The 24,190-nt window shown below is 41.2% G+C and overlaps 2 protein-coding genes and 1 long non-coding RNA gene across 12 annotated transcripts in view; 2 read left to right on the forward strand and 1 right to left on the reverse strand.

Moving 5' to 3' along the window:
* Positions 1–17,279, forward strand: part of pum (pumilio) — a 204,546-nt gene extending 187,267 nt beyond the window's left edge. For all 10 annotated transcript variants that reach the window (XM_089256794.1, XM_089256791.1, XM_089256812.1 and 7 more), the window contains 5 exons: positions 3,408–3,818; positions 4,213–4,429; positions 12,374–13,609; positions 13,789–13,957; positions 14,052–17,279. In XM_089256794.1, coding sequence (XP_089112920.1) covers positions 3,408–3,818; positions 4,213–4,429; positions 12,374–13,609; positions 13,789–13,957; positions 14,052–14,631 — 2,613 coding nt within the window. In that variant the 3' untranslated portion in view covers positions 14,632–17,279. The remainder of the gene's footprint in view (positions 1–3,407; positions 3,819–4,212; positions 4,430–12,373; positions 13,610–13,788; positions 13,958–14,051) is intronic.
* Positions 160–2,973, forward strand: LOC149092214 (uncharacterized). The gene is made up of 2 exons (XR_016196234.1): positions 160–640; positions 682–2,973. It is a non-coding gene; the product is annotated as an uncharacterized LOC149092214 (long non-coding RNA).
* A 3,205-nt stretch (positions 17,280–20,484) lies between the features above and the next one.
* On the reverse strand, positions 20,485–22,980 carry Jhbp1 (Juvenile hormone binding protein 1). Its single transcript, XM_018108430.3, has 4 exons — positions 22,757–22,980; positions 21,438–21,547; positions 20,801–21,206; positions 20,485–20,738 (listed from the first exon to the last, which is right to left on the reverse strand). The coding sequence occupies exons 1-4, from the start codon at positions 22,821–22,823 to the stop codon at positions 20,587–20,589; spliced, it is 735 nt and encodes a 244-aa protein (XP_017963919.1). The 5' UTR covers positions 22,824–22,980; the 3' UTR covers positions 20,485–20,586.
* Between the last annotated feature and the right edge of the window lie 1,210 nt (positions 22,981–24,190).

Below are 24,190 nucleotides of genomic sequence, written 5' to 3' on the forward strand. Positions count from 1 at the left end.
GCAAATTTTTTTTTTTTTTTTTTTTGTTGCATTGAAACAGTTTTTAGTGCGCTGTTAACGTGACTCACCTGACGAATCAAAATGTATCACAAAATGTTCCTTAACTTTGCTTGACTATCCATATTAAATAGTATAACAGTATATAAGAAATAATTCAATTTAATCTTTTCAATTGAGAATTTGAATTCATAAGTAAATCAATAAATGTTCGAACTTAACCTCATCTGTTATTAAAATGCGTAAAGAAAATTGTGTCAATTAGGCAAAAGGAAAGCAATAAAATACGGCTGAGCGAACTTTTTGTGGAACACTTGAAACTTTGCAAGGGGAAAAAGGAAATGGAAATGGAAACGGCTGTGTTTGCCAGTCGGAGCCGGAATTGGAGTTGGTTTCGTTGTCGTTGTCGTTGTCGTCTCAGTGCCATAATTATAAATCAACTAGCTGTCGCCCACTCCACCTGCTGCGCCTGGGGCAGCGGCAACAACAACAACAACTAATCCACTCAGGCAAATAGTAGAGAAAGAGAGAGAGAGAGAGAGAGAGAAAAAAGAAAAACAACATTAAGAGACTCCAAAGTTTTGTTGCTGTTGTTATGCGACCCACTTGCAACAAGTAAAACTCGGGTAGCAAATTGTTAAGGGTTGCAGTGGGCGGGGCAGTGAGCGACAGAGCGAGAGAGAGAGAGAGAGAGAGAGAGAGAGAGAGAGTTCCCCTGTGTATGACATCAGCTATAATTTCCATTACGAGTCGAGCGACCTGCTGAAAATTGTACACCTGGGAGCTTATTAAGTCAAGACCCGCTCGCAACTGGGCAAATGTAATGTAATGCGCAAATGAAATGAAATAAAAATATCCAACTAGGGCGGGCTAGCCAGGGCGGTTAATAATTTTCAAGGACACGCAAATAAAAAGCAAACAGTAAGGAGGAAAAATAAAACTTGTTGATATTTTTCTGAAATAGCCAAAACTTAGAAGTCAAGCAAATATCTGTGAATGAACTTATAGATGATATAGATATAGATGGGCATATTTACAATTCACTTAATAATTATATTTCCGATTTATAAGAAATATACCCAAAGTAGTCAAGCTGGTGCTTTGTGATGGAGAGTGCGCCAAATTATATGGCTGGCACTGTACGGCCAGCGAACATATAGAGACCACATAATGCTCTCGCAGTCCGATAAACGTGATGCGTTTCGTGATGTGTGTGTGCATTGTAAATTACGCACTGGACGACCATTTGCATAAATCACGAGACTGAGATAGAGGTAGCCGGGGGCTTGGGCGGAAGTACTATGTGTAATATGTGAGCGACATTAGTTGAGCAGGCGAACGAGAAGCTGAGCGAGAGCTAGAGCGGCGGGGGAGAGCAGCTTCACATAATCAACCTTTATGTGGCCGATCACACTGTGACAGCAGTGAAAACTGAGAGTGAGGCGTTGCCAGAGTGCGGACAATTTACGTCACTTGGCAACACTGGAATCAAAAGCAATGCGCATGAAATTACATAATATTTTTACATGCCTTTGCCTTGCTCCTTACTGATTGTTGTTGCTGTTGCTATTGTTGTTGTGTTCTTTTTTAATAATGGCGTCAAAGTGCAGAGAGAGATTGTAGTATGAGGGAGCCAAGGGGGTTCACAGTTAGGATTTCAGCGTTCCTTTAGACTCTGATTATTATTTTATGCCACGGACGAGAGTTTCGCGTCACGCGCCTGAAAGTATGCAACATGATATTTGATTTTTATCGCTGCGTGCCTCACTGTTGAAGTGTGTGTGTGTGTGTGTGTATGGGTGTGTGTGTATTATTATTTCAGCTTTGGTAATCTTTTGCCAAGTTTCGTTTCGTTCTTGCTCTAATATTCGTTTTTATTCTGCGTCTGCCGCTGCGCAATTCATCAATAATTCACATTGATTTCATTTTTCTCTTACTTTTGGCTGTTCATTTGTTGCTGTTGTTGTTGTTGTTGTTGTAGCAGCTGCTCCCCGCTGCGTCTTCTCTAACTTAAAACAAATTGTTGTGTGTACTCGTTGCTCGTTGTCTTACCTCAATTCACAAAATGCTCGCATGTAAACAATTGACAGGACTCCCCAGTGCCTGGAATGGCTAAGAGTGCTACTCGGCGAGGTTATTGCCGCAGCAGCTGAAGGTAGCCGTAATGCCAAATGCTGAAATTGATCTTATGAATTTTTAAAGCAGCTGATATCTGTTCGAGTCCAAGTGGCGTTTCACTTGCTGTAGCATAACGGTTTTCCACAGTACAGTACTGCACACGTTTGAAGCATGCAACTGAATTGTTCGCTTCGTTTTTATCTAGCCATCGATTTGAAGTACAGTCGGCTATTGGGCATGCCAACTTGTCAAGTGGCAATTGCAGTGGCGCTGTTCCAATTTAAATGTATTCCCACTTAAAGCCACTGTACACCACGCTGAATATTCGCACATACACACACACACTCAGGCAGCTTTTTTCCACCTTTTACGCACACAATTTGTATGCCTTTTTAAGCCACGAGTGGGTTTTCAGTTGCTGTTGCTGCTGGAAATGATATGACAACACTGAAAAAAAAGAAAAACAAAGTGAAAAAAAGAGAGAGAAAAGCCGTCAGTCATGCGTTGCTATGTTGTTTTATCTCCGCTCTCTCTCTGTCTCTCTCTCTCTCTCCTGCGCGTAACTTTTCCTGCTGGCTCGTTATGTAAAGGTATCCTGTAACCAGTGCGTGCGTGTGTATGTGTGTGTGGATAACACATGCTGATTTGATTGAATTTGATTTAATTTTCCAATTGAAAACACTTGATCTTGTTTCCACTGCTAAAACAACACGAACACGAACACGAATACGAGCGGCAGCTGCCTCTGCTGCCGGCATGCTTATTAGAGTCAAAAACTGTTAGATATTGTAGGGCGTGTAATATGAAGCGACTGCTGAGCTTTATGATTTCACACAGATTCGAAGCAAGAAAGAAGAAGAAATGGAAGAAGAGAAAAAAAAAAACATTGACATTGGAGAGCTCGGAGCCAAGGGGTATGAGTAGAAGAAGCAATGTTCGACTATGTAAATTGGCAAAAAAAAAAAAAAAATAACCATTTTTAAATATTCGAGTTTCAACGGTTAACATAAAGTGAAATTGTAGACTAATTGAACTTTGTAACTTAAGTTCACGAAGGACTTTTAAATAAAATATTAATTTCACAAATATATAAAGAGAGATAAGGGAGAGTGAGATTCTAAATACCAGCCTGGCATTCAGAAAATCTGTGATGGTCCAGGATCATGAGCTGGTTATCTGGCAAGCACACAGCTTTAGCAAACACAACCATACAGTACTTACAATAACACGTGATATAGAAACCTCATTTCTTTAAAATTGTTAACGATTTGCCCTGTTTTGTTACCTTGCAGCAACTCTTTCGCTCACAGAATCCGGGCTTAGCGGCTGCGGCCGCTGCAGCCACATCGGCAGCCAGTGCAGCGGCTGCAGCCGGCGCTGCACCACCTGGCGCACCCAATGGCACAATGCAGGCGTCGCAGCAGCAGCAGCAGCAGCAACAGATGCAAATGGCCGCCGCTTCTCAGCAGTTTTTGGCGCAACAGAATGCAGCATATGCCGCACAGCAAGCGGCCCCGTATGTCATCAATCCCGGACAGGAGGCGACACCGTATCTGGGCATGATTGCCGCGGCTCAAATGCCGCCGTATTACAATGTCGCGCCCTGGGGCATGTATCCGGGCAATCTGATACCGCAGCAGAGCACACAGCCGCGCCGGCCGCTGACACCCTCGCAGCAGGGTGCCGAGAATCAGCCCTATCAGGTGAGCAAAATAGTGGGGCAAAGGGGCAGCAATTGTGTATATAGAGAGAGTGCGTGGGCATTCTGTAAAGTTCTGTGTAAATTGTTTGTACACATTGATCGCAATTAACGTTTAATATACAGCACATACGTTATACATATACATGCCATAACTATATATATACATACATAGATATATGTATATATATACCTGTATAGTTAACCTACGACTTGACCTAAAACGTTGTATTTTTCTCTCTTCTTTTCTTTTTCTACATAAAAAACAAAAAATCAAATGCTTCATAACCTCAAAATACAAATCGAATACCAATATCAAATGCTAACCCTGTACAAATATTTGTATAAAATATCGAAATCGAATATGAAATCGACACTCCAATCGATAACTCCTCAAGGTCATACCGGCCTACTTCGATCAGAGTGGCTCGCTTGTGATGGGACCCCGCACCGGTACACCCATGCGTCTGGTTAGTCCCGCCCCCGTGCTGGCGGTGCCGCCGGGCGCAACACGTGCCGGTCCGCCACCGCCCCAGGGCCCACAACTGTATCCACCACAGCCACAGACGGCTCAACAGAATCTCTACTCACAGCAAAACGGTTCCAGTGTCGGAGGTAAGTGAGACGATCCATGCCAAATGCTCTTGTAATATATATATACATAAATCGTATAGTTGAAGAGTTTACAATATTTGTATATAGCAGCTTATATATACTATTTATTCTATCATATTCTCATACTGGTGCGGCCATTATTCCTAACCATAACCTACATCCATCCTAACAATAAGAAGATAACATTATATATTGATAATATGATATGTATAGCAGTTATAATGCCCCTAGCTAGACTTTGGCTTCAAGTATTTTTATCTTGGGGCACTTTCTACCCTCGTACCACCCACCGTTCCTTCCATTATTATTCATGTTATTGCAATGTAATGCAATTTCTAATTTCAAATTTCGTTTCTATTATTTTGCGTGTCTGCGTGTGCGCTACAGGCGCCTTTGCAGGGCATATTAGTTGAAGAGAGAAAGGAATGCGCATAGATTCACTTTGGAGAATAGACGGGAAGAATGCATGATAATATAGTATGAGCACTATTATAAATACATACAGTAGTTATTATACAACAGCTTAAATAACATCTATGGAAATCAAGTTAATTTAGGGTAAAATCTTAGTTAACTGCATTTACGTATTACCCATGTTACGTCTGCCTTACAGGGCATGACGAAGAGCTTATGCAGTGCAGACCTAATCAGTGAAATGCCAACGGTTGTTGTCAGTAAATTTTCATGCTTTTCATAAATATCTAATGCACAATGAAAGAAGGAAACGAAAAATAATAATAATAACTAAAAGAGAAGAAGAAGAAGAAGCAGGTGAAAAGCAGACTGAAGGCAATTGCATGCAAGCACGCAAAATGTTATTATTGCACAAATGCAACAACAGCAACAACAACAACAACAACAACAACAGCTGCTGCAACATTTTGTGTGTTATCCTTGCCATGCAATACTAATTCTGTCAGCCGTCGGCTGAATCATGCAATATGAGTTTGTGTGCATGTGTGTGCGCGTGTGTGTGTGTGTGTGGCTGTAAAGCACAAATATAAAACGAATTGAAGTTACGTTTATGCGTACATATATCGTGTATAAGCTGATTGAGTTTGTCATCGATAAATCTTTACAGAGCTTACCGAATTGGCAAGTGGATTATGCAGGCTTTGCGTAATGCTCGAGCTGATGTCAATTTCTGAGAGTGTTTCAGATTGAGCAGCAGCTAGTCCTGATTAATATCTACAATGGTTAGCGCAGAAGTATGAAATTAACAAAGTTTTCCATCTAAATGCTGTCAGTCTGTTCGCTCAAGCTGCAACACAGAGCGGACGGACTGCCAGCTTGAGCAAAAATGGCTTTAATAGTAATGCTTTAATGCAGTCGAGCAACGCATAAACCCAACACGCGCACCACTCTGAAGTAAATGCGTGTGTTTGTGTGTGTGCGCTGCGAGTGTTGAGTGTATTTTGTGTTTAGTTTTTGTGCTCAAAAATAACATTTTGCAATATGAGCCAAAGGAATTGGGTCTGTTGGCGACGGGCGTGCTGGATGGGATTGGGTGGTTGGCGTTGGGTGTGGCATGGTAACCAGAAGCTTGGCAACTTGAGTGGGCGAAATGTTGACGCTTGCTGCAAAAAGCTATATTTGTATTTGTCTTGCTGTTGTTGTAGCTACTGCTGCTGCTCCTGCTCCTGCTCCTGCTGCTGCTCCTCCTGCTGTACTGCTGCTGCTGCTGCTGGAAATTGTTGTAAATTTATAGAATTTCAAATTATAATTAATAACGGCAGTCAGGCAATGAAAGTTTACACTTTCGTCGGAGTTTACTTGCATAACGCTTTATACAGGGCCCTACCCCACCCCATCGACGCTTTCGCCCCTTTGCTGTTGACTGTCTGGCGCTCCCTCGACGCCGCCGCAGTTGGCATTTTCCATTATACGAAAGCTGCTACTGCCAATGCTGTGAGGCAATGAAAAGTTGTAATTTTCTAGCTGTAAAATAGTTGTTTCAGCTTTTCACTGCCGGAAAATGTTGCCCGGCATTTTGGCGCCCGCAAATTCAACTGCAATAGTTGTGTTCGCCCAGCTGGAGAGGCGCGTCATTTAAGCGCTTATTGAATTATTCACCCCGAAGCGAACGTCAGGGGAAAATCAATTTGACCACACGGAATCCCACTTAATGGAGCAAAAATACAAAAATCGAGCCATTTGCATTCTCATTTCCCAATACGAATTTCTCGATTCCCAGTTGCTTGCCGCAAACGCATTTTCGACATTTTCCAACCGTCGACTCTCTTAACACGTTAATGGCTCAACTTTCACATTATTTCGTTAATTAATTTCCCTTCATACAGGACGTCGTTTAATGAGGATTTTTCGTCAGTTTTTCCACGAAATGTTCTTTTTCCACGCATTTCGCTGACGCATCTCCCATGACGTATGGCCACCAATTTCATATAATTTGCATGCGGCATACCCTGTAATATATGAGCACTGTGAAGTGGATATTAAAGTTCAGATCGATAAGCAAAGGTCATGGACATGACGTGAAATATATGTAAACATGGTTAAATATTGCCGGAAAGTAGGAGGAGATATTCAATTAAACATCATTGGATAGACAGAGCTCATTCCTATTGAATATTTTGCATGAATACCCTGCATATTGTCTATTGCATTTGCACATTCTCCACCCTCACTTAATGCTAGCTATTCTAATGGTATAATTATGCTCCGAGTCACATTCACTTTAACTAATGCTTGTGTCTAATCAATCGTGTTTCGAGCGTGTCGCTTACATAACAGCGTTACGCATACGCCATGTTGTGCACGTCATTGGGAATTTCATTAAGAGCAAAGTGCAGCAGTTGCCTAGTGCTATCTCTCTCTCTCGCGCTCTATGGGTATGTGAGTCGCTCTTTGTCACTCACCTTCGCACACACAGTAGTAGGTGGCTCCCCTTTTGCGGCAAGTGTCAAACAAGTTGCTGCTGCTGCTGCTGCTGTTGCTGCTGCATGTGGCACAAAATCATTCACAAGCTGCCATTGCTGCTTCTGCCAGCTTCATGCCGCAAACCTCCTTGCTCGACGCAATCGCAGCAGCTGCTGCAGCTCGTCTGTGGCCCAGCAGCAATTGACATTTTACAAAATAAACGAATTCATTTGCACAAAAGCCAGCAGCAGGCGGTTGTAGTGAACAACAAGGATAACAGCAGCAGCAGCAGCAGCAATAGCAGCAACAGCAACAACAGCAACAAAACGAGCATTGTGGTAGACAGAGCGCGAGCATAGTGGGAAAAGGACAGCAATAGCAGCTAGAGTAAATGCAAAATGGTTTTGGCATTGGCTTTGCCTTTTCTATTGTTGTTGTTGTTGTTGTTGCTGGCTTTCACTTTCCCCCAAATGCAATCACATGTTGCCAACATGTGAAAGGTGTACATAATAATTTGTGGGCCTGGCTAGGATGCAAGCCAAAGGCATAGCCAAATCGAAAGGAAGCCTTACGTCTGATCTGCTCTGTGGTGCCGGGTCGCTTGCCTCTCCTTCGCAATATTGCAAAGCACATCCAAATGCTTTGGCGGTTGCAAAGTCAGGTCTGTGTGCGTTACACACAGACACAGACACACATAAGCCCCCTTCACTCATGCTGTCTGTAAGTATGTGTGTGTGCACGCATTAACGTTTGTAATTGCAGCTTGTCTGCGCACAGAGCCGCAGGGTGGCTAGGCGCAGCGCATGCCGGGTGGGTGGGTGGTGCGGAGAGATGTGCAGCCACTTAAAACAATATAATCTCCATTAAAAAGCTTTTTGACATTGCACGCAGGCCCAAAGGAGTCCGGACTCGAGGGAGCTACGAGTACGGGTACGGGGGAGGCTGTGCAGCGGGCTGACACTGTGACTGCTGTGGCAGTGCTTGGCTGGGCTCGTGACTTGGCAGTGAGGCTTACAATTGTTGTCTTGGCGCATCGATGGCAGCACTACAGTAATGAGTGGGCGGGGGGTAAGCGAGCCTGCCATTTGGCAGGAGAGGGGAGTGCTGCGGGATGTGCCAAACAATTGAGAAGCAACTTGCCTTAGTGCTAATTGCAATTGAGATATGTGTGTGAATATGTGTGTATAGGTGTGTGTGTGTGAGTGTGCTAGTGGTTGTGCACAGCACTCGAGAGTCTCGAGTCGAGACACAATTCGCAATCAGCAGACTTTGGTTTGAATTGAATTGGACTGCATTGAATGGGCGAGCCCAAACCATGTCAAGAAGAGCGTAATGACAAATGCACTTAATTGATTTTTGACTGATTGTCAGGCGCCACCGGGGGTGGGGGCTGGTGGGTACATGCAATAAGGGGCGAGGGCGTCATTTCAAAGTGGGCATGTCTCGCACGTGTCACATGCTTAACCTAGTTGCGTTTAGCTAACGATACCGCATGCAAATGAAAAGCATTCAAATGAAATCATAAATACGTTTATGTTAATTAAGTGATGCAGAAGATGGATGTAGCAATGTATGTAGTATTCCAGATATAGCTGCGATATGAGAACAACAGCAGAGCTCTACTTTCTGAGAGATTTTCATATAATTAATAAAGCAGACGACAAGGCATGCCATCCAATAACTATATACTATACTATGTATGTGCATTCATATAAACGAAGACTTCATACACTCCCACTCATGCATGCATCAAGTACACTCTTCTATCCATTAAGCAGCCCGCTAAAGATGCATCTTAAAGATACAAAGACATCGCACGAGTAGCACTTAAATTGCTTTCTTCAGTTACAGCTCCATGTGATGGGGCAGCTCAGTTTGTTGAAGGCTTGCTTTTTATGCCAGCTTTTCCAACACTAATTACATTTTTGTGCAAAGCGCTCTCAACACTGTTTATTTGATAGCCCACTTAACGACTTTTACAAACTTGCCCAGCTCTTTAGTCGTCGTTCTGGCTTGCAATAGTTTCCGGGCATTTAAATAACTCGAAACATTTTATTTAATGCGTTTTCTTTTTTACTGCCTACCTGTCTGCCTGTCTGTCTGTGTGTGTGTGTGTAGATGTGCATAATGCGCACGTGTGTGCATTTATAATTCATAAAATGATTACATTAGGCTGAGCAACGGGCAACGGAGAGTGGTGGGGCCTTGTCTATGAGGTGGCATCTGCTGCTCTGCTCTTATGTGGAACGTGTGCATAAACCACAAAATGTCGCCTGCTATAAAGCGGGGCGTCTTTTTAATGCCCCACACTTACGCAGACACAAGCAAGTATGTTTATGTGTGTGTGTGTGTGAGTGTGTGCACATGTGAGAGATGCTGCAGTTTCATTTGGCAAAGTGTCCTTGCTGCCACACGCTCACCAGCGACAGGCAGAGAGTGTGAGAGGGAGAGAGAGAGAGGGAGGCAAGCAGACGCAGGCAGACGCAGGCAGAGGACGGAACTCGCAACGTTAGATGAATGGCCAGGGTGTGGAGTAAAGTGGAATGCCTGTAAAAGATAGGTAGCTCCCGCTCTTAATTATTACGACTGTTTTCGACTACCGATACTTGGATGTCTCCCTCTCTCTCTCTCTCTCCTCTGTCGCTCTCCCACGATCTCTGGCGCACACAAATTGCATGAATAATTCTCTTTTAAATTGTCGAAACTACCACGCGACATATTAAACACTGGGCAGGGGGGAAATGTCATGGGGGGTGGGGGATGCTGCAACACCAAACAAAATAAACAAACTGGCAGACATCCAAAGCAGAAGAGTAGTACCGTGGCCCAGTCCCCAATCCTGTCCAGTGCACAGACTGCTGCAGGCCGCCCACTCGACGACACTTTCATTGACGCAAATTGTTTGTACTACATAATCCATTCCATTCCAGCCCGCCCTATAGCCTGCACCCATCTGCGACACCCTCCCCGCCCAATCGCCCCCGGACGTGTTCATTGCCTGCATTTGAAATGGAATTTAGCAGTCGCGACGCTGAAGTGCGCCAAATTAGTTGCAATTTAAATGCAAAAATTAAAAGTTTTTATCCAGACGCGTCGACGAGCACGCGAAAATTGTTGTTGTCATTTATTAAGCATTGTATTTTGCAACACTGGCTGCTGGCAGTACCAGTAAAATCTACATTTTCCTGCATGTTTGCAATTAAGTGTCGCATTGAGATGTAGAGCAGCGAGGACTACAAATAGAGGAAAGCTGTTTGACGTTGTGCAATACTGTTTTCACACAAAATTAATTGTGCAACACATTTAAATGAATTGGCTAATTTAGCTGATCGTTCTGCAACACTCACTACAATCATAATCGAATTTCTAAAACAATCTAAACTTCTTCCATCAAAACTCTTAAACTTTGGCAATTTTCACGCCATTTCGGATAAAATCTTTGCGATTCTCTGGCGTAGCGTCGAGATAGCGAAACTTAACTAACTAAATATATGGCACAGTGGCACACACATGTGGCATGTGGGCCACGCCCCTCATTAGGAGAAGGCAATCGCTCGGTGTTTATGGCACAGTTGAGGACGAAATTTATAAAGGAATTTATGCAATTAATTTGCGCAGTAGTCGCAGTAGGCCGCCCGCAGCCTCCCCTCCGCATGGGCGGGGGTCTGACGTGTTGCAAGGCTTGCCGCAAGCATTCTGGTGGTGGTGGGGGGAGGCCGGATGCAACAGCCGGCAGCAGGCAATGAATTCATTAGGGCGTAAAGTTGTCGCTTGTGAATGGCATTGCATTCTCGCAGGCGCAAAACTTTCACTCTTCCTTTTGTTTGTTTTTGCTTTTGCTTTTTTTTAGCTGCTTAAAACATGTCCTTTCAGGCAGTAAATTCTGCCCTGCTCGCTCTGCTCTGCTCCTCTGTGCAAATCAATGCCAGTGACATATTACAGCATCCATCAAGTTGGCAGCGACCCACCTCTCGCACTCCCTCTTCCTCTTCCCTTCCTCTATCTCTGTCGCTGCTGTTTTTATTTGTGCTTACAGCATTGCCCCCATTGGGTGTCCTTAGATGTCTTCCCACACACACTCACTCCTTCTATATATGTACATCCATTCCTTTACATATCCCAAGGGCTTTGCAGTGTGACTCTTGGAACGCATATGTGCTTCCTTAATGGGTGACATTACGAGTCCTACACTCACTGGCTGTCAGTTAAATGTGTAAGTGGGCAGCCTGCTGCTGTTCTCTCTCTCTCTCTCTCTCTCTCTCTCTCTCTCTCTCTCTCGCTCTCTCTCGCTCTCGCTTTCTCATTTGCCAACTCAGCCGCATCAAACTAAAACTAACGGTGCGCCACAGCTGCGCCTTAAAAGTAGGCAATTAAGTTTACGAGCGTCCTACTCTAGGCCTTTAACTCAGCGCTGTAACTCGATTAATTACAACATAGCGGATAGCCTCTCTCTCTCGCTCTCTCTCTCTCTCTCTCTCTCTCTCTCTCTCTCTCTCACTGTCACTTTCTTCAGCTCTCAACTAGCAAATTGTGACTTGAAATGGACGCTGAATGTAGCTAACCTGCTGGGAACATATGCCCCAGCTAACTGGCATGCATTACAGCTATTTTTATTGGTTAGTTAGCATGGGAATATTAGAGTCTGATTGTAGTTCACTCTCTTCCACAATGCTGTACTATATGTAGACATCATAACTAATTGATAGTATGACAACTTAACTTGATTCATTATATATATATATATATATATATTATCAAAATATTAATTTAATGCCTAATGATATATTTTAAATATTATTTATATATTTTTCACATTTTAACCAACAACATAAATAATCTTAAATATATGTATAATATATATTGAATATATAATATATTTATTATATAAATACCATTATATTCTACCTAATCTTAAGCTTAGTACTTTATATAATCATCTAACTTATTTATATGTCACTTTCTTTAGCTGTCTCTATCGACTTTTCACTTTCACTGTCACTTTCTTTAGCTGTCTCTCTCGGCTCTCCAAGTAATAATCAAATCTCATTTTCTTCATCTTCTTCATAGGGCTTGCACTCAACACGAACTCGTTGACCGGTCGTCGCGACTCGTTCGATCGCACAACATCTGCTTTCAGTCCCTCGGCCATGGACTACACCACGAGCAGCGTGGCCGCCGCCAATGCGGTGAACAGCAGCGTGGCTCAAGCGGCTGCAGCTGCTGCGGCTGCTGCGCGGGCCAAGTGGCCCGGCGCCATGTCGAATAGCAGCGCATACGGAGCGCTGGGCGCAGCGGGAGTCAATGCCTCGGCCAGTCCGTTGGGCGCACCGTTGACACCGCCGCCGACTGGGCAGTCCTGCCTGATGGGCGGCAATCGGGCGCCTGGCGCCGAGTCGCGCCAACGGCAGCAGCTGGCGGTCGGTCTGCCGGCCACAGCGGCAGCGGCCCAGGCGGCAGTTGCGGCCGCAGCGAACAATATGTTTGGGTCGAACAGTTCGCTCTTCTCGAATCACTTGGCGCTGCCGGGCACAACGCCCGCCGCCGTGGCCGCTGCCGTGGCGAACTCGAGGCAGGTGGCCGCCGCCGCTGCGGTGGCTGCTGCTGCTGCCGGAGCCACCGGCGCACCACAGCCGGGCAGGTCGCGCCTGCTGGAGGATTTCAGGAATCAGCGGTATCCGAACTTGCAGTTGCGCGATCTGAGCAACCACATTGTGGAGTTCTCACAAGATCAGCATGGCTCACGCTTCATCCAGCAGAAACTGGAACGGGCCACAGCCGCCGAGAAGCAAATGGTCTTCAATGAAATTCTGGGCGCCGCCTACAGCCTGATGACAGACGTGTTTGGCAACTATGTAATTCAGAAGTTCTTTGAGTTTGGTACTCCAGAGCAGAAGAACACGCTTGGCATGCAGGTCAAAGGTCACGTGCTGCAGTTGGCGCTCCAGATGTACGGCTGTCGCGTGATCCAGAAGGCGCTGGAGAGCATTTCTCCTGAGCAACAGCAAGAGATCGTTCACGAACTGGACGGACATGTCCTCAAGTGCGTCAAAGATCAGAATGGCAACCATGTCGTGCAGAAATGCATCGAATGCGTCGATCCCGCTGCACTGCAGTTTGTCATCAATGCGTTCAAGGGCCAGGTCTATTCGCTGAGCACACATCCCTATGGCTGCCGCGTCATTCAGCGCATCCTCGAGCACTGCACACCCGAGCAGACCACGCCCATTTTGGATGAATTGCACGAGCATACAGAGAACCTGATCCAAGACCAATATGGCAACTATGTCATTCAACACGTTCTAGGTAAGTCGGGCTGCTCCTTCTGTTTGAAATCGAATCAGCCCTAAGGCAGGGGTAAATCAAGATATCCAGTCTTTTTTCTTTTTATTACGAAAATTGGGCTGTGAGCACGCCCTATCCGGCGTGTAGCGTTTCAGCGTAACGTCCTTCACGTTAATACATTTTTGTTGTAATTATTTCAGAGCATGGCAAGCAGGAGGACAAATCGATACTGATTAACAGCGTGCGTGGCAAGGTGCTGGTGCTGTCGCAACACAAGTTTGCCTCGAACGTGGTGGAGAAGTGTGTGACACATGCCACACGCAGCGAGCGCACGGGCCTGATCGATGAGGTGTGCACATTCAATGACAAGTAAGTGGCCCAATATTATGGGCATGTATGTGAATGCGCATAATGTGTTAATAAATGAGCGACATCATACTAATGGCGCGTGATTCTCCTGCAGCGCCTTGCACGTCATGATGAAGGACCAGTATGCCAACTATGTGGTGCAGAAGATGATTGACGTGTCGGAGCCGACGCAGCTGAAGAAGCTGATGACCAAGATACGACCCCACATGACCGCCTTGCGCAAGTACACCTACGGCAAGCACATCAACGCCAAGCTAGAGAAGTACTACATGAAGATAACGAATCCCATAGCCGCTGCCACGGCCAGCGTCGGTGCTACCAGCACTGCCAGCGCATCAGCAACCACAACAGTTGCCGCCACCAGCAGCAGCAGCAGCAGCAGCAGCAGCTGCACCACCACCACCAACAGCAGCAACAGCAACAGCAGCAGCAACAGCAGTGCAACCGGTACCAACGGGGCCACGCCCTCCTCAACAACGATTGCGGCCGGCAGTGCAGTGACCACAACCACCAACAGCATCGGATCGCCGAGCATCTGTGCCGTGCAGGAGAATGGGAGCATCTCGATGGCCGAGCCGACATCGCCAGCCACCTCAGAGTCGTCCGGCACTGTGGGAGTGAGCTCCGCCCTTGGTCCCATTGGACCGCCCACAACAGCCAACGGAGTGTTGTAAAGTGACGAAATGCAGCGCGTTAACGAATTTTAGTTTTTAGTCTCTGGATGAAGAAGAAGATGAAAAAGCAACGGGGAGTACGACAAGAATAGCATTAAAAGCAAAGCAAAGCGAATGCATACTATAAATATTACAAACAAAAATATAAATATATATATATATACACACGTAAAATACTAATTAATATACAAAGAAATGTAATGTAATTTATTTATAAACAAAACGCAGAAGAACAAAGCTGCAGAAAGATTAAAAAAAAAAAAAAACAACACAAAGATTCTCAGCCCACGATCGGGTTAAAGAGAGATCGTCTCCCGAGAGCGGAGCAATCGATAATTTGTATATTCAACTGTAACAAAAACCAACAACTAGATATGATCGTTAAACGCTTTTGTAAAGTGCGTAATACTAACACATACACTGAAAGAAAAAGAACGCGATGAGTTGAATAGCTGCAAATAATTTGTGCGTTCAATTTTAATTGATTCATTTGTTGCATCCCAGAAAAATTGCGAGAAATTATTTTTAAAATGCTGTCGAAAGAAAAACCTCGAGCTCGAGCACAGAAAATAAAAAAAAAAAAGAAAAGCATGTCTGCGTACATTTTCGTTGTAACAATTTTGTATAAAAGTGAGAAAAAGCTAAAAAAAAAAAAAAATACCTAAAAAATAATTTGTAAATGTTTAAGCAAAGGAATCGACTGTAAATTTGAATTATTTAAACAAAAGCGCGTGACATTTAGTTGCGAAACAGAGCAGATCAAAGTAATGAAGAAAAGAACGAATTCAAGAAAGCAAACATAAGAACACGATTATTAGCATAGAATTTAACTGCAACCATTTCAAATAATTATATGAACATATATAAACATATAAATATTATCAAGTACGCAATTCAATATAACGAACAACTTAAATGTAGAATGTAGGCTAAAGAGCAAGCAAATTCAGTATGTGTAAAGAACTTCATCATATAAAGAAAAGAAGCCAGCAGCACACACACACACAGTCTCACACGTACACCCATACACCCATTCACAGACACACACACACGCACACACAGTCAAAACAATCGAGAACTCTTTAGCGTTGCGTTTTGCAACAATTTCACGTCGCTTTTGCGCTATGTAAAATTTTGTACAAAAAAAAAAAAAAAAAACAAACAAAAACAAACAAAAACCAACAACAACCACAAAAACCATGTAAAACAATGTAATAATTATTAAATATATATTTTTTGTCAGTTTGTTGTTCACATGTAAAATTCAAAACTGTTTTGTAAAATTCTCATTAATTTAATTCGATCACTTGTTTGTAAATTACTTGTAAACAAAAACAAAATAATGTTAAAGAAAGCCCCTCAAACACACACACACACACAAGACTCACACACACATATACATAAAGAAAACACATTCACTTGAAGCGTGTGAATCCCCCACTATATACCAGCTATACATGCATATACATATATACATACATACTATACATACTACACACACACATTTATATATATATATATTTACATTCATATTTGTATTTTGTAAATTGTTTTGATTTTAAGCGCCCCACACACACACACAAACTCTCACATAAATTTGTATTTATATATATATATATAGAAACGCGCTTATTTGGGCCGTCGAAACGAACTCTTTTGTTTAGCTGCTAAGATTTAACTGATTACTGATTTATGACTTCACTTTTAAGTTTCTTTTAGTTATGATTTTTCAAAGATATACATATATACATATATATTTACTTTTTAACGAGCAACTTACTCACAACCACGAATGTAAACCCAATTGATTAAAAGCATAAATACAATTAAATATTTCCAGACCACTTGTAAGTCATTGTTTAGTTCGCCCACCTTTTATAATGCATACAAAGAATAATCTTAGACATTGTATATGAAACATTTTTAATTCGCGCGACAAGCTATCGCGGCTCGTACGCGTCAAGCAGTGCAAATGCATGCAGTGGAAAAAATGATGCACTGCTTGCGCGTTGTCTGGCTTACAGTTGAACAACCACTGGACGCGGCAGCTGTGGACGCTCGCTTTTAAATTGTGTATTCAATTTGATTTTAAATATAAACAAATACTGCGCGGCTTGAATTGCAAACATGTTAAGACACACCCAGACACACTACATGTAAATTGAGATTGTTTATTGTATGTACACACACACACACATTGTAAAAAGTCAGAAGCTTTGTACATTTTGATAAAAACCTTTAGCATATTTCTCGACGCCTTAAGCTAAGGTAAACGAAACAAAAGAAAAATCGAATTTAAATTCCTAATTTATGCAAAACTTTTTCATTTTAATATGTACATTTTTGTCGGGTTTTCTCTGCGGGCAAACACAAAATTCAGTGTGTTTATTTTTAAACACACGTAATGTATATATAACACATATTTATCGAGCATATGTAGTTTTTGTGTAAATTTCAGACTAAATCCTCACACATACATCTAACAGCCCCTGGCGCATTTCAAGCGTTGGCGCAACAATAATTTTGGTATTAAATTTGTGTATTTTATGAATATATTCATATATATTTTATTAATTTGTTAGTTATTAACTTATTAACTGCCTGTCGACAGAGCGCAATGCACTGATTAATTTTAATTTACCTAATCAAGCAAACACTGTATTTAGATTCTCAAGCTCAGCATAGAACACATATACAGCCTCATACGCCCACATACACACATACATGCTGCAAAGCTGTCGTAGTTAGCCTAAGGCAAGATCTTATACATAACGAACACAATATACAGATATACAGATATGATATATATTTCTATGTACTACACTCGATTATGACTAGCAGCAAAGATTTTAAATACCTATATATGATATATGACATATTTGTACATGTATTTGTATATGTAAAGTAGGAAACTAAATGAACCAGCAGCACAGTGAAATTTGAGAAGCAACTAGCGCTATATACATAATTATGTGCATATATATATGCATATGCATATACATATGTATATGTATATATTCATATTGCTAGTTTTAACAGTAAACATATTTTGCACGCATATTAAACGCTCGATTGAACCGACAAAGAGAAATCCATTTAAATTTGAGAACAAGTCAACAATTGTAACTTAACGTATATAAAAATCAATGGATATAAAGAACAACTTATGACATAAGCAAATCGTAGTTTAAATACAAAATTAAAAATGAAATTGATTTTCATTGAGTTGGTTTTTATAAAAACATTTTGACAACTCAAACGAAATTAAAAACAATTTCGCAGCTGCCAACAAAGCAGGCAAAAAATTAGAAAAAAAAGAAAACTCTTTCAAAGTGTACATTTTAGTTTGCAACAAGTGCATAAACTAAGGAATGAGCGATGAGTAATAAAATAACAACCATATTTCAACTAATTGCTAATATATATATATAAATATATTCACACAAACGAGCAGCAGAAATTTGTAAAATTTTTCGACAGCAAAAGATTGTAAACTAAACTTAAGGTATACACTGAGAGAAATATAAAACCATTTGTAATTTGTTGTAAAAAGCATAGTACGATAGCAAGAATGTAAGCATGGATGAACGATATAAAGTTGGCGTCAAGTAAAAACTATAAAATATATATATATAAATATACATTATACATACACGTAAATACTTATAAAGCATAAATAATTATATTTTGTAGCTACACACACAATCACACACACACACACACACACTCCGATGAACCTTTAGTTTTGTAAACAGCGCGCAATCGGCACAAGTTACGTACGAGTCTACATATATATCTATAAAGAAAGCATAAAAAAGAAAAATCGTGAATAGCATTCGAGCTTTCGAGCCTTTAATTTAATTATGCATTAAAATTGAAAACGAAAAGAAAAACACACACACACGCAACTCTTATGTTTATTCTATAAATTATATTTAATCCTAATTTCATTGTGAGTAAAATAAAAAACAAAAAAACACCGTTTATTATGAAACAAAAATACAACAATTGAAACGTTTTATTATCACAATTTTTACTGTTCAGTTTATCATGGTTTTTATTCCCATTCAAGTTCCAACCAATTGGCTTCAATAGAAGGCTGCGATGATAACAAAATGATCTGAAATCAAAAAATGAAAATTCATATTAATATGGCATAAAGTTAATAGATAGCATACTATATATAGTATATATACCATGCATATACATCTCTATAAATATATATAACTAACCTATAACCATTCCAACAAAACCAGTAAAAGAAAGCCGAGAGATAGCGCAAAGCTTGAGGCATTTTATACGGCGCATTTTTTATATAAACAGGCTAGCTGTCTATGATATAAATCTATATAACATATGTATATATACATATATATATATATAATTATATATACCCAAGAATGATCAACTTTTATATGAGCCAGTAAGTAAACGGACATATTTTTTTATAAGCCTTGGCAAGCTGCTCTTTTTCCAGGCCGAACATTTTAACGAAATTAACAATTACCAAAATTCACAAATATAATACATTTAAAATTAATAACTAAAACAAAACGAAAACGAAAAAGAAAACGAAATTAAAACCAAATGCAAAAATTAATAAGAAAGCAACAAATAATAATCCCAAAAGAAACCCAATTCAAATAGTAGATCTTTCCATTGTAGAATTGAATTGTATGTAAAACTATATAGATTTTTACTTGAAAATTGTTCTCGATGGGCAAATCTCGATAGGCATGTGCTATGTTACAATAACATTACAACAACAAACAACAACAACAACAAAAACAACAGCAAACTTGTAGAAAAACAACAACAATGTTAATGATGATCCCTCACATAATACTGTATATACAGAATACTCGTATAAGGCATATGTTTGCGATTTGGTAGTAAGTGAAAGGGACGATTGCACATTTAGAAAATATATTTCGAATTTTACAAAACAACAAACAAATGATATATATTATATGAATCTATTAGATTTTGATCTTGTATCGGGCTAAGATCTTATAGATCTGGGCCCAGTTGTAAAGCAACAATTAAAACAAAAAATTAAAAAAAAAAAGTATAAATATAAATCGATTTGTTTTTTCTTAGCTATTTGTTGTTAAATTTATTATTTTATTTTTCATTTTTTTAATAATGTATAGCCTTTGATAGCTAGTGATTAGTCCTAACACTTACTCCAAATGCAGATTTGGAGCACTTTCGACCAATGCTAAAACTGTACTACTTAAGATTGGTTATTGTTTTAGTTTCCTTTTGAATGCCCCCGTTAATGCCACAACAGCACCCAAGAAACCAACTCGGATTCAATTAAATGAAATGGAAAACATGAAACCTAATTAGCTACTCGTATGTACATAGGTGTACGAACATAACTAAAGATGAACAATTGTAAAACTAAATACTTCTACATATTTAATAAAAAGAAACATTAAAAAATAAAAATAAAAGAGTTCTTATTATAAAATAGCTAACGATAAGAGCGCACTATAGCAAAAGCTATGACAAAATTGTTTATAAAAGAACTTTGATCGTGGCACTCCCAATTGAGTAATACAACAACAAACCAAGGCATGGGAAATTTATTAGTAGCTATTTTTTTTCGAGATAATTATTATTTTATTAATTATTATTATTTTTTTTTTTTTTTTTGAGTAATAATGTTTATTACTGAATGTATTGAATGTTTTATGATTAATCCAATTGAATTCAGGCTTAAGGCGCATGCCATGGCAAGCCGTTCGACATAAGAGACATCTCGACTCACTCGATCAAATCTGCGAATAATCAATATCATATACATATGTAGTAAAGTTATGACAGTTTTCCATTTTAACAAGGATATTTTTGCAAGGATAGTGTTTAATACTTTGTCCGTAGCTATAACGCGTATTTTACAATTAAATAAAAAGCAACCTTAAAGCTAGAGTCCTTATACTAGGTAGACTAATTCACGTAGAACTGGTCGACAGGAACGTTCTTAAGCAGCTGGTTGGCCAACTTTCCGAATTCGTTGGCCAACTTCTTTTGGAGCTGCGCCTGCATGGCCTCCAGCACAATTTGCGAGTTGTCGCGCAGGAAGAGATTGGTGGCCTCCACTGAGGAGAGGGAAGAATACAGTCAATTAAGAGGTAGAGATAAGGACTGTGACTGTACTTACATAAGATGCGATTGTTGTTGAAGGCGCGCGAGATGCTCATATTGACCTTGTCCACATCCAAGACCAGACTCAGCGAATCCACATGCAAGTACTTACCGCGCAAGGACGTCTTGCCGGTCAGTTCGGCATTGACGCCATCAAATGTGGCATGGAATTCGCCACCGCCGGAGGCGGGTATGATCAGCAGCACTCCAGAGCTGGTGTACTTCGCCTCGATCTTCAGCTTGGGCATGAAAATCTTCGCCTTGAACGGCTCGCCGCCGTTCTCGCCAAGCTTCAGCGACTTGACCTGATAGTTGCTGGCCCCGAAGGCTTCCATGTTCTTGAGCGTAATCTTATAGCCTTGCGGTCCCTCGGTCAGCTGCAGTGCCAGCGAATCCATCTTGAAAGGCTCCACTGAAGGCAGCTAAATGAATAAAGATGGAGTTGAAAATGGAGTCTAGTTTGGGCAACTCGATGGCGAATCAAGTTAGACAATTTCCGCGATTGAGTGGCTGCTGCCACATGCCACGCGACGCGCAACGCGCGACGTGCGACGGGTTGCGCAAGAGCCGCATTTGGCATTTGCCATTTGGTTTGGGTGTTATGCAAGCGCAACCCGTTTGGCAATGCAAATAGGCATGAAAGGGTTACCCACCTCGATCTCTGGTATGCCGCTGGCCAGATAGGGTCGCAGGTGCTCCAGTCCAGCGCTGATACAGTCGACGAGCTTGGGATCGTCGCGACGGCATTGTTTGATGTACGCGGCTATTGGGCAAACAAGCAGAAGAACCAGAAAAATATTTATCACTTAGTCGATCAAACAAGAGCATCAGTTTTGCTTTCAATTCCTGTAAAGTTCAACGACTCGAACTAAAGTCGGTCAACAAATATTCAAGAGCAAGCGCGATCTCTGGCAAGGTCGCCCGCAACAAGGTCACGCAAATGCAACGCTCAAGAACCTGTCTGAAATCACATGGAGTGCGCATTATGGCCTACGATTCTGTTGCATGGCCGTCACAGATCGAAGCTATATAATTAAGTAAGCCTTACATATACATATTTGTATATACATATAAATACATCCATATATATTTATATGACGATCATTAGCGCCGCTACTGCAGCTCAACGCTGAATTCAAGTTGAAGGCTGTTCAACGGAAGCTCGAATGGAGTGTAGTCTTTAGTTGCGCTCATTAACTATGGATTTGGTTCATAGTCTGCATTTTCAATGCGTCTCTTATGGATGCGGAAGTTTCGGCTTTGTCTATGCTTTGGTCTTTTCTGTTTCAATCAGCTTTGTACCCATGCCCGAGTTAGAGATCTGCTTTAATTTAATAAACTGTGTCAGCTACTGCAAAATATGCATATCGTGTCTTTAATAGATAACACATCCATTGACATTAATAATGATTGAAATATCTATAATGAATTATAACCGTTAATTGCGAAGTCGCAATCTCAAGTACAGTAAGCGCAGCTACAGCCGAGTCATCAATTAAATTTACTAATTAACTGTTGCTTACTTCACTTTATAGACGCTAAGTAAGGCTGTCAGTGTGGGCAAATAGTCGTATTACATTGCCGTACTCCTTGGGGGCTTTTATATGGATTTTGCAATCAAATGAATTACCAAGCAAATAGAAAAGTTGCAAATATATATAAATATATGTATCCATCAATTAACTCGAAGCGGGAACTGCACAGTCATTCGGCTAACCCTTGCTCCACTAGAAGTCAAAGTTCTGCTAATTAAAGATAAATACTAAATAAATATTCACACTTTTATCTGAGCATGTTTTCAATTGAGAAATTTTATATGACGTTTGCAGTTCATAAGTTGTTCAGGCAATTATTGAGATAGACGATCGATCGCAGATTCAATGCCATTTAAGGCGAAATTTCCTTCACACATCCTTAACAAACGACCTACTTCATAGAAGACCTCACACACTTTGATTAAGATGGAACTTACGCGTCTCGGCCTGTGAGAAAGCGATCAACTGAGCAACAGCTGCTACTATGCACAAGTATCTCAGCATATTTATGTGTTTGTTATTCAGTCGAAGATAGATACGATTAGCACACGACACCACTCAGCGCTACACACTCGAACTATATCAATAACTATGAATCTCGACTCGTGGTGGACGTCCAACAACGCGCAGCTGCGAACGATAACTGTGAGCGTTGCCAAAGTTGCGGCTGGATTTTAAAGCCCCCTTCGAAGAGCAGGCGACTGAACGCAAAGCCCAGCTTCGAGCCGAGCTCACAGTGAACGCCGACGTCGCCGTCGACGCCAACTCAATGACTGACTGACTGACTGAGTGACTGACTGACTGACTGAATGACTAGGTGAGTTGCCGACTGCTGGGTGCTGTTTAGTAAATGTGTCTAAAGGTCTCTTTTCCGCCTCACTCTTCAGCTCAAATCTTCGCCCCAGTGTCTGCCCGAAATATTGCTATTGTACTCAGCGTAAATGGACACAGTGGGGTATATTGGCTGTTAGCGTCGAAAGATATTAGTCATCCATGAATAACATCTTCAAAAAGTCAGCAGTTTAAGCAGAATAAATTGTTGGTATTTGCTACACAATATTCAGTTTGGCTAAAGGGTATCTTCCGATCGTGTAGCTAGGCTGGATTCTATTTACCTTGCTTGCTTATTTACCAAGTGCCACAAAGAGCAATAAAGATTTTCAGTTTTCGCAATGGGCTGTAAATTTTTGCTTAGCTCGTTTAGAATAAAACATTAATTTTTTTTTGTAGTATTAATTTTTGAAATGTGCTCAAATGCACATCATTATGAACCTAAGAATATTATTCGTTGCATATGTACGTACACCAGAGAGCGAATCGGTGCCCAGTCACGGCTCAACAAGCTTTCAGCAATTGACGAACTGCACAGCAGAACAGCCTTCCTCTTAAGCAACTGACCTCTGCACAACTAGCCACAATATCGAATTGATATCTATAATTTGTAAACTCTCGACATCTTTCCACCATTTCTGTGCCAAAGTCGTACATACAAGACTTTTGAATACAATAGAAGCTCAGATTCAATAACACATTTAAGTACCATTAATTCTCTATATATTATACAATAATTGGCGCTCGCCATATGCAGATAAAAATAGTTGATTCTCTGACGTCAAAACTAGTTCTGTTCTATATCAAATCTATATTATATAGTTTATAAGTTTATGGAGCTAGTAAGACTGTAGCGAAACTTGCTTTTATAACCTTTTCGGAGCTGTTCCAGTTGAGATCCCGTTCGCATCGACTCTCGAGCAGGCTAACTTTGCACTCTCTGATCTTTGACTGTCGCTGATCTTAAACTGTTTACAATGGCCCTGACAAGTACAGATCGGGGAAGTGCCAATGCATGCCCATACAAAGGCCCCAGTCGA

Source organism: Drosophila navojoa, chromosome 2 (assembly GCF_054131105.1).
Source record: "Drosophila navojoa isolate 15081-1374.11 chromosome 2, UAZ_NAV_1.0, whole genome shotgun sequence".
Taxonomy (NCBI): Eukaryota; Metazoa; Arthropoda; class Insecta; order Diptera; family Drosophilidae; genus Drosophila; species Drosophila navojoa.

What these genes read in the sequence shown, in the direction of transcription:
- Jhbp1 (XM_018108430.3), bottom strand. Translation starts at nt 22,823, where the DNA reads ATGCTGAGATACTTGTGCATAGTAGCAGCTGTTGCTCAGTTGATCGCT. An exon ending in TTTCTCACAGGCCGAGACGC is followed by an intron (nt 21,548 to 22,756) that starts GTAAGTTCCATC and finishes TTTGCCCAATAG; the next exon opens with CCGCGTACATCAAACAATGC. An exon ending in CAACAACAATCGCATCTTAT is followed by an intron (nt 20,739 to 20,800) that starts GTAAGTACAGTC and finishes CCCTCTCCTCAG; the next exon opens with TGGAGGCCACCAATCTCTTC.